General features: G+C 33.7%; 1 protein-coding gene across 1 annotated transcript; it reads left to right on the forward strand.

The window, feature by feature from the left end:
- Positions 1–689: 689 nt before the first annotated feature.
- On the forward strand, positions 690–3,610 carry LOC120070580 (thioredoxin F-type, chloroplastic-like). Its single transcript, XM_039022372.2, has 3 exons — positions 690–1,305; positions 3,017–3,116; positions 3,210–3,610. The coding sequence occupies exons 1-3, from the start codon at positions 827–829 to the stop codon at positions 3,342–3,344; spliced, it is 714 nt and encodes a 237-aa protein (XP_038878300.1). The 5' UTR covers positions 690–826; the 3' UTR covers positions 3,345–3,610.
- Positions 3,611–10,525: the final 6,915 nt, after the last annotated feature.

A 10,525-nucleotide genomic window follows, 5' to 3' on the forward strand; every position in this document is an offset into this window, starting at 1 on the left:
AAGGAAAACGAGGGAGAGTAAGGAAAGTAATCGAAATAGGGGCAAAATAATCGAGTATCGTGTAACATGCTCAAACGGGTTTTGAATTCAAAATAATCGAGTATAAAGTAATTGAGCATCGAGTATGATGTTGATATGATCGAGTATACACGTGTCGATTGCAGATGTATTGAGTGACCATGAAGCTGGGTATCGAGTGACCTTTAAACATGTTTTGAATTCAAAATAATTGAGTATAAAGTTATCCAGCATCGAGTATGATGTCGATATGATCGAGTATACACGTGTCGATTGCAACTGTATCGAGTGACCATGAAGCTTGGTATCGAGTGACCGTGCATCGAGAATTGAGTAATTGGAGTAAAATAATCGAGCGCTAATAGGAGTAAGGAAAACGAGGGAGAGTAAGGAAATGGACCAAAATAATCGAACACTTAAGAGAGCGTTTGAACTCCACCTATTTTAGTTGGAGCCCCAAACGTTAGCCCACCCGGCCAACTAATAGGCCCAAACGCCTCCTTAAGTCATCCAAACACACTTTCATTCATCCACATTCTGTTTATTCAAAATTCCCTTGAGTACCCCTGTACTCCACAATTTGTAAACAAATATCTCAAGGGCATTAATGTACTTACACACGTCCAAAAGAATGATGATTCATTTATCAACCTCCAGTCGCCATTAGAATTATCCCTCAGCTACCACAAAGAATTAAATCACGACATTTACAATCCTAACCCCTCAACTTTCACTCAGTCCTCAACACAAGAAGGGCATTTAAGTCTTTTCATATCCATCCATTCTCAACCACAATCCATATTTCTAAATGACTAAAACACCCCCAAGACTTGCCGCAACTCTCCCAAATCTCAAGGGTAACGTCGTAATTCAGTCATCCTCCTCCCTCGACGTCTTGTCCCTCAGCTTCACTTCACTTTCTCCTCCGCCATTTCTGAACCTTTTTCGCAATCTCTCTCTCTCTCTTTCTCTCTCTTCCATGGCTTTACATCTCTCTCTCTCTCCACCGTCGGTTAGATCTTCGCCGTCGTTTCCCTGCAGCGGAAGGCAGTCAATCGCCGCACTTTCCGACTCGAAGAGTGGCTGCTTCAGTTCAAAGAGCTTGAGTATCACTAGTAGCAGGAGCATTGGTGTTTCCAGTGGAAATCGGTCCTTCAAGGTCAATTCAAGTTTGGAGATTGCCGGCGCTACTGTTGGCAAAGTCACTGAGGTCAACAAGGACACTTTCTGGCCCATTGTCAATGCCGCCGGTGATAAAACCGTTGTGCTCGATATGTATACCCAATGGTTTGTGTTTCTGTGTCTCCATATGTCTTTTCTTCTTAATTTTGTGGTTTCTGTAGGTTACTACATGAGATTGTTCTGGATTATGGCTGCGGATATGAATGTTCTTATATTTGTAGGTTATTTCTGGTTTACTGATTTTATTACGGAAACTAGTCGAGCTAGGCGATGCTCAGAGTAGAGCATAGATCTCGTGGTTTAAGAAATTGAAAGAAATTTTGGTTTTAATTAGATGTCTGTTTGTCAAATGATTATGAAATTTATAAAAGTAATCTCTGCAAGTTGATGGCACTCGTATTTTTTTTAATATTGAGTTTGACTTTGATTAAAAAATTATCAGAGGAAGACAGCTTGTTTTTTTCTTCTTCTTCTTTTAAATAATAATTAAAAACTTGAAAACTGGGTTTAGTTTTGATGTGTAGCATTTTGGATTCACATCTCGGACTGGACCAACTCAAGCTTAATAGCTGAAATTTCTCGGACTATATAAATTGTTTAATCTTAAATCATCAATTAACCCAAAAGCTTTTGAGGAGGCTAGAACTATGTGGCTCTCACATTGAATAATTTTTCTAGTATTGTAGTTTTCGAAACAATATACAGTTGAGACATCTGCTAAATACGTTCAAGGGAATTCAATAATGGGTATTCTGGCTACTGGCTAGTCAAATTTTTGTACAAAGTATTTGGAATCAAGTCTGTTTAAACTTCTTTTTTAGTTCAACAAGTGGAGAAATTATTTGGTTTAATCGCAATGTGACCGATAGTTTTTCACGGTTGGATGTAGAGGTCATTGAATAATTTTCCAACAACTAGGGGTGGGGGATTCAAACTTGTTGGCTTTTGATCCATGGCATATGCCTTTGAATTATGCTTAAGGTTGACAAGTCTATTTAAACTCTTATCAAGCAACATTTGTAGTCTATACAAGCTACATGATTGCTTGTTTCGTTTTCAATAATTTTGACATATAATGTTCTCTGTTTTAGGGTATCAGGGTGTCGCCATTTGATGATGATGCTTTTCTAATGGTGATATGGTTGCTGATTAACCCTGAAGTAGTTAATTTGATGTGGGAGTTTTAGGAAAGAAAATTTGAAAGAATCAGAAACTAGTTAGATAGAAACACAACACAATTGCTTGTTTATACTAGATGGAACATATCTTACCAAGAAAAATACTAGATATAACATATAAGAAAAAGAATAAAATATCGATTTAACGAGCTTCATACCACAACTTGGATACAAAATAAACTTTTTCAAGTCATATAATGCAACATAGCGTAACTGAAATGTGCTTTGCCTCTAAGTCATGACCGTTTGGATCTTTCTTTTCTCTCCTTTAGCTTTAATTCCATAATGCATAAGTTTGGACTTTTTAATTTTCTGGCAGACTTTTTACTGTCTCTGTTTTCTGGCAGACTTTTCACATGCTAAACAAAAAAAAAAAAAAAAACACCCCTTGCCTTTGACAGCCTTAATATTCTGGCAGACTTTTTACTTTTGCGTCAATAACCCGATCCCCATGGCTGTGGTGATTAATTTTTGTTAGAAAGAAACTTTTCCTTGTTTTGCTGTGGAATTTCAGACTCCTTGCCACATTAATCATTTGTGAAAATCTTAGTTTCATTATTTATTGTCTCTGTTTTTGGATTCCCAAGCTTAATATCTTAATTAACTTTCTTTATTCATTCATACATGGTACACTAAAGGTGTGGACCCTGCAAAGTAATGGCCCCCAAATTTCAAGAATTGTCTGAGAAATATCTTGACGTTGTCTTTCTAAAGCTCGACTGCAACCAAGACAATAAGGTTCGTTTCACGATCCCTACTTTCTTGCTAGAGCTTAGGAATGTATTTTGCATAGTTTCATGTAAGAACACTTGAATTCTCTTTATTTGGCAGCCATTGGCAAAGGAACTTGGGATAAAAGTTGTGCCAACTTTCAAAATTCTAAAGGATAACAAGGTTGTTAAAGAAGTAACTGGGGCAAAGTTTGATGATTTGGTTCATGCCATTGATACTGTAAGATCCAGCTGAAAACTCTTCTGTCTTCTCTTCTTTGTAAATTCAAATAATATATGATGCAAGGAAGAGTATCCAGGACAGTTATTTATTTTACTCTTATTTATTTAATGATTTTGTGTACTGTTTAAGTGTTAGGAAGAAGCTGTTCAACAATATTCTTCTTCTTGCTAAGATAGTGGGAATGGGAAATGATTCTGTATATAGATGTTTGGGACATAAACATTTGAATATGGACAATGAACAGTTCCTACATATTCCAAAAGTTGTTTAGCTATAAACATTGGGTTTGAATGATTTATATTTGTTTTTGGGTATGGTTGTGGTTTTTTGGCGATCTTTTGATTAGGTTTTAGTTGGTTTTTAGAGTGTATTTGGGATGGCCTGTGAGAAGTGCTTTCAAATAAAAATCACTTTTTCTGTAAGCATTTTTGGAGAAAGTACCAACTTAGGTTGTGTTTAAAATGACTTTGTCTAAGTATGTATGTAGTGTATGGTAATATTTAAAAGGTTTAAATTCCATTTTGATCTTTTAAAACTTTCACTTCTAAACTTCATCATGTTTATTTTGATATTTGAGCTTTTAAATTTGTACTATTTTGGTGACCTAAATGGTTTGTTTTTAAAAGTTGGATTACAAAAATAGTCTTTTTTGGAAATTTGAGATAGAAATGTAAAAAACATAAATTTACTAGTGGTTGATAGATATAGAGAACAATCTGAAAATTCAAGGATAAAAATAAGATTTAAACATATCTCAAAAGTTTTTTTTTTTATCAAATTAATTATAAAATACATTTAGGATATTGCTCAAAGAAAACCACCCAATGAGATGATTATTGAAAAAGTTATTAATCCAAATTCGCCCACATTTTAAAAAGTTAATATGAATGTATTAAGTGAATAAAACACATAACTATTTCAAAGACAGGTTGAAATCTTGATGGAGGGAGAGGGCGAGGAAAAAAGAGAGGGAGTTACAATCATCGAATTTTGGGTGGATTTGGATTAACTTTTTAAGTATTTATTCTTTTTAAATAAGTCATTTTAAAAAAATTTGAAGTGTTTTGATAACCACTTCACATAACTTTTGATGTGTATTTTAGCTTAATTTTATCAAAAGAATTTAAATAAAAATATTTTTTTGAAAAATATTTTTTTCTCTAGTAAATCCAAATAGGCCATTGGTCTCACTCATAAGATCTTTATAGCCACCATCAACAGTTTAGAATTTTGGTCTTTGGAATGGGTTAATGGTTCATTTTGGCTAAAATATTTTTTCAACGTAGGTGTTCAGGTTAGTTTATATACACTTCAACTAATTTTACGGGATAACTCGTCTATAAACTTTTAAAATGTCTAATAAAAACATTGATTTTAAATTGTGTCTAGTGAGTCCTTGATATATTCAACACTTTTTAAAATTTAGGGAATCTATTAGACATAATATTAAAATTTGTATCTCATAGGATTTTAAATTCTCAATTTTATATATAATTGATATGTGAATTAAAAATGACAAATAGATTGGGCACACTCCAAGTATTCACCAAGTCAAAGTTGGAGTAAAAAAAAAAAAGAAAAGAAAAGAAAAAGAGAAAACAACCAAAATTCTATGTCGAATTCGCATCAAGAATTGGGTAGATTCTATTTTTTTTTCTTTTTAAAAAAAGTGGTAGAATTTGGGATGCTATTAAAAAAAATTCAATTTCCTAAGCATAAATTATACTTTAATTCAAATTAAGAATTTTGTGTCCATTTTATTAAATTTAGAGCCAATTAAGAATTATTGTGTCCATAAATTAAAATTTCGAGATAAATAAATGGCAAACTTACAAATTTTATATGTCTCCAATCTAACCATTTGATCACAACGATAGGCTCAACGAATTCAATGGCGAATAAGCTTGGATCACAATTGATAAACTAAATGCTTGATTGAGTCTGAAACTATAAATTAGATCGAGCTAAGTAATTGAAATCATTTAGGTCCAAACTATAATCCAATTCAAGCCCATTGTGAAAATTTGAGGAAAAAAAAAGATTGGGCTTAAGTGTGATTTAGCCCAGTCCAATTTTTGGGCCCAAATGCAACTTAAGCTCATCTTAAGACCCATGAAAACTCTATAAATAGGGTTTTTCCCCCTTCAATTTTGAAGAGACTGAAAGAACTGAAAACTTAAGCTCTGAAGTACTTCAATGCTAAAATCAAATGAGAAGAGAAGACTCTCAAAAGCCTTGATGTTCTGAAGAACACAATTGTCCTGAAACTTTGAAGATTAGAAGACTAAAGCTCTAAAGCTCTGAAGAGTGTAACTCTTTTGAAAATATGAAGAATAAAGCTCCAAAGATTAGCTTTTGCTCTCTTGAAGATCTAAAAACTAAAGCTTATAAGAGTTCTCAAATATCAAAAGACTCTCTAAAGCTCTTGAAGTCTGAAACTTTGGCGACATTCTAGAGCAAAAGCCAAAGACTTTAGATGAAAATTCTAGAGATAATTAAAAAAAAAAAAAAAAAAAAAAAAACCCAAAACAATCCTCAAACTTTTGAGAATCAAATACGTCTTTGAAGACTAAAAGCAGTTCAAAATTCATACAACTTCCAAGTCCAAGAACTAGCTTCCAAACAAGTTGCAAATGTTGGGATTTATGCCCTAAAACCTCGTAATTTATTAGTTAATTAATTTAATTATTAATTATGCAGTAGTAATTTATCCATTAACCGAAAAAAGTCCAAGGTTATTATATGCAGTCTTGAGCAGTATATAGTTGACATACAAGGTAGATCATGTTCAAGAAATAACCTCAAAGATCTATAGTATATAAGTAAGGTTGGGTGTCTTATCCTGATGACACTACTGATACGACCTAATTTGTAATAGTTACAAATAGTTTGATCTAAATCGTTCATGTGGAGATATGTGAGTGGGTTATCCTACAAAGAGCTTGTATAAGATCAGATCGTGAAATATTTAATCTCTCTTCATAAATCCATTAATTGATGAGATTAATATTCCATAAAATGATCATGTGCCACTCGATCTTAATCCTGAGTGATTTATGAACTCCTATTTGTGAGGTCAGTCCTTTGATTTGCAAGGGTGATAGTGACCCGAGTTGTCAACTCAATAACCTACCATTTTAGGGATTTGATTAAATGGGGAGTGATAACTTGTAAAATACAAGTTATTTTACCTTTTTTATTTAGAACAATTAGGAAACCTACTACAAAAATGCATTAGTTTGATAAGAAAAGCGTACAATCACTACTACAGAAATTTGATTACTTGACCTTTTTTTAATGTCAAGTAAAGGGTATACTTGACACTTATAAAAGCGTTGAGTATTCGAGTGTCAAGTATAGTGTGATAACTTGACTCCGAAAAAACGTCAAGACAAATGTTTTTTGATACAATTTTCGTATCAAGAAAGATAATACACTTGACATTGGTGGTATGTCAAGTTTATTGATTCTTGACATTGATTACGTATCATATATGATAACTCTTTGACATTTTTAATGTGTCAAGTATATGTCTTAAATGCCCCCATCGATATTCTCATTTTTTGTCTTGTATTCCAACAATATAATTACATCAACTAAATAAACATTATACATTTAAGATCTATCAACTCAATATATTCACTAAAAATCCATATGTTCAACTATGACCTTTCATATGAACACTCCTCACAAACTATAACAATATTTCTCTTTCACATGTACATGCACAAAATAAAATTTCAATTATTGCTTTTGTATACAAAACTCAACTTTCAACAAACACAAAAGTGACAAATTGTTTAATAAATAACCTCTCAACAAAATACATTATTTAATCTATACATTGAGCTTTGAAGTCTAAAGATCGAGAACTAAGGGTCAGACAAACCATGTTTAAACAAATCAACCTGCAAAATAGAATAAAGGATGATAACATTAAATTTCAAAATATATAAATAAGTGTTAAGATACAACAACGACAAAAAGTCAAGCACATGCTAAAATTTAAAATAGAAGAGTGCAGATACCTTTCTCCCAACTTTCACAAAAAATAGAGAATATTGGAAGCCCAATCTTATTTACAAGCAATAAAAAATTTCTTCAAAATTTCATTCACCAAAATAACCAATTAACTCCAAATAGATTACCCAAAGTGTGGCTTGATTCGAATGCCACTTCAAAACTATAACAAAGTAATCCAACCTATGAAAAGTTCAATAATAATGGTTACAAAACGCAAATTCCAGCAACTATGTAACAATTCCAAAAGAGTTTCAAGGCCTTAATACCAATCAAAACATCCAAACATCGTTACCTTTGTTGGACAGTGGCTTCAATCCCTTGAAATCTTTGAATTGAACATCAAAAATTGAAAATAACTCAATTATTAGACCAATACTTCAATGGGTAACAAAGAACTATTAATACTAACCTCCAAACTTACCAAAACCTTACCAAGATCAGTCTCAAACGTATTTGATAGCAACTCAACTCCTTCCAACACTTCAAAATCAATCTCATCATCAAACATTCAAACAAGCACATCATTACAGAAGATGCTACATTAAAACCCAAATCACAAATTCATTCAAATACATCCAAAACATTTACCCGAAGTGTTTGCTCAAATCGATGCTTCACTTAAGTCTCGACCAACTTTCCTAAAAAGAAAACAAAAGAGGAACAAGAAAACTCATACACTGATTTATTTGTCTAGTCTGAATATATATCAAACCAAAGTTTAATAACAAGTTACTAAAAGTTACCAAAATTTGCCAAAGTCAAAACTTGCAACCCGGCACAACATGCTTCCAATCTTCAAACTCCGCTACAACCTGAATCTATGACCCAAACATAATGGGTTTTTATCAAAACTAACCCAAAATCAAATAATAATCAAGATTATGCATATAAACTCACAGAATTACCAAGCCTTACCCAAAACAAGGATTGAGGGCATTCGACTACAGATCTGGGCGGGGCTGGGGGCGTTCGACTACAGATCTGAGTAGGGCTGAAGTGACGGAAGCGTTTGGCTATAGATCTGGGTGGGGCTAAAGCGACGGAAGCATTCGGCTACAAATCTAGGCGGGGTTGAAGCGAAGAAAGCGGTTGGGGGTATTCGGCTACAAATCTGAGCGGGGCTAAAGACTCGCGAACGACGTGCACAGCTGGCCGGCTGGCACGGCTGAGTAGACAGCCAAGGAGTTGAGCAGACGACAAAGGAGAGGGCTGGCGCGGCTGAGCAGACGACGAAATGAAAACTCAATAATAGCGACGCGAATGGAGGTGAGGGGAGAATGGAGGCTGACGACGGCTAAGGCTCTCGGGCGCACAAAGAAGGAAAAAATTGGGGGGAAGGCGAAGGTCATGAATGAGATGGTGAAGGAGGAGAGAAATATTTTTTAATTTCAAAAAACAAAAAAATATTATTTTAACAAAAGAAATCAAATAAAATAAAACTTGAGAGGGAAATGAAAACGTGAGAGGGAAATATTATTTTATTTGATAATTTTGGTAGGAGGGAAACTAAATTTGAGAGGCAAATGAAAATGGGAGAGGGAGGGAAACAAAAAATAAAGATTAAAAAAATATACTTTTTATATTTTACTTGACATGAAAATATGTCAAGTAAGAGCTTCTTATACTTGACACGAAAAACGTGCCAAACAAGACCTTATATTACTTGACACGAAAAACGTGTCAAATAATGGTTCGTGTGAAAATATCCGGAATATTCCGTCAATATCCGCTTTTTTAACCCTTTTACTTGACATTTTCTTTCCTAAAAGATCATTACTTGACGTAATGACCTTTTTTTCCAAAGAAACGTCAAGTAATTAAAAACTACAACCGTCAAGTAATGTAGATTTTGTAGTAGTGAATTAATCATATCCTACAATCATATGCTTAAAAAATTGATAATCCTTTAAAATTATAGAATTTGTCACTTTTGGATGTAGGATTCTGTCGAAAATGGAGAAAACCAACAAAAGAAGTAAGTCGTAGCCATGAATCCATAGAACTAAGTTTGATGCCAAACTTGGCATTGCATAGTTCCACGCAATGAGATGAAACATGATTAGAAATACGACAGACACGTGGGCGATAGAAGTCAAATAAAAAAGATCAATTTGGCAGCCAATGTGAAAAGTTCATGGCAGAGGCAATGAATCTCTGATGTGAGGTAGACGATGCGACAGGGCATTGAATTCAATGTGAGGTGTTAGCATAATCATTAGAAAGAGACATGGAACCTTCCTTTTGACGCCTATAAATAACCCATCGAAGAATTGTCTAAGAATCAAACGTCTAACCAAGAATTTAGCCAAGGCTATGCTCATTTTCCACCTCACATCTGCCATAGTCACCACCTCTGAAGCTTTTCTTTGAGGAATTTCGGGTGAAAGCTCAATTTTCTTCTCTAAAAAGGAAAAAGAACATCACCATCATTACAACCACCGTGAAGCAGCCACCATTGGACCTAAGGAAGCAATAAACTGCAACCCGCGGTTTGACACTCTCCACCCTTGTCTTTTATTTCATTCTTCTTATCATTAGTATTTGTATTATTCTATAGAGATTGAAAAACTCTCATTATCAATATGAATTCTATTACATTATTCTATCAATCCATGTTTTTTCCATCTAGCATGAGCAACTAATTTCATAATGGGTTGGGAAGGATAAGACTATCATGTTACTAAGTAATACATAAGTAAGCGTTCAACTTGTTTAATGTATGCTTTATAAACTATTTAGATCAAATCGAGAGATTACTCTAGATAGAATCAATCATTGTTTGAAAAAGTAAGAGATTTTAGAACCCATTAAATAAAAGAAGAAATAGCTTTAGAAATAAAAGTTAACCTTCTGCATGAAATATTAATCGCATACATCCTAGAAATAGGGTATTGTGGCTCAAAGTACTGAGAGGTGAAGTTCATAATTTATGAGTAAGTTGTGCATGAACGTGTGGCTTATACATTGCTTAGGAAATATTGGTAGAAATCTTTCTCAACCCTATTTTATTTATTGAAATCTCATCTCTTGACCCCGTAAGCCGCTTTATTTTATGTTGTAATTGTCATTGCATACTTACCATCATCCATTGCATCGTCACTCACACACCCACCATCATTCACACACTGTAGTTGTAATCAGTAAGGTAGATTAAGCAAATAACATCATCG

The sequence above is a fragment of the Benincasa hispida genome, chromosome 2 (genome assembly GCF_027475165.1).
Source record: "Benincasa hispida cultivar pf3 chromosome 2, pf3_genome.v1.1, whole genome shotgun sequence".
NCBI lineage: Eukaryota > Viridiplantae > Streptophyta > Magnoliopsida > Cucurbitales > Cucurbitaceae > Benincasa > Benincasa hispida.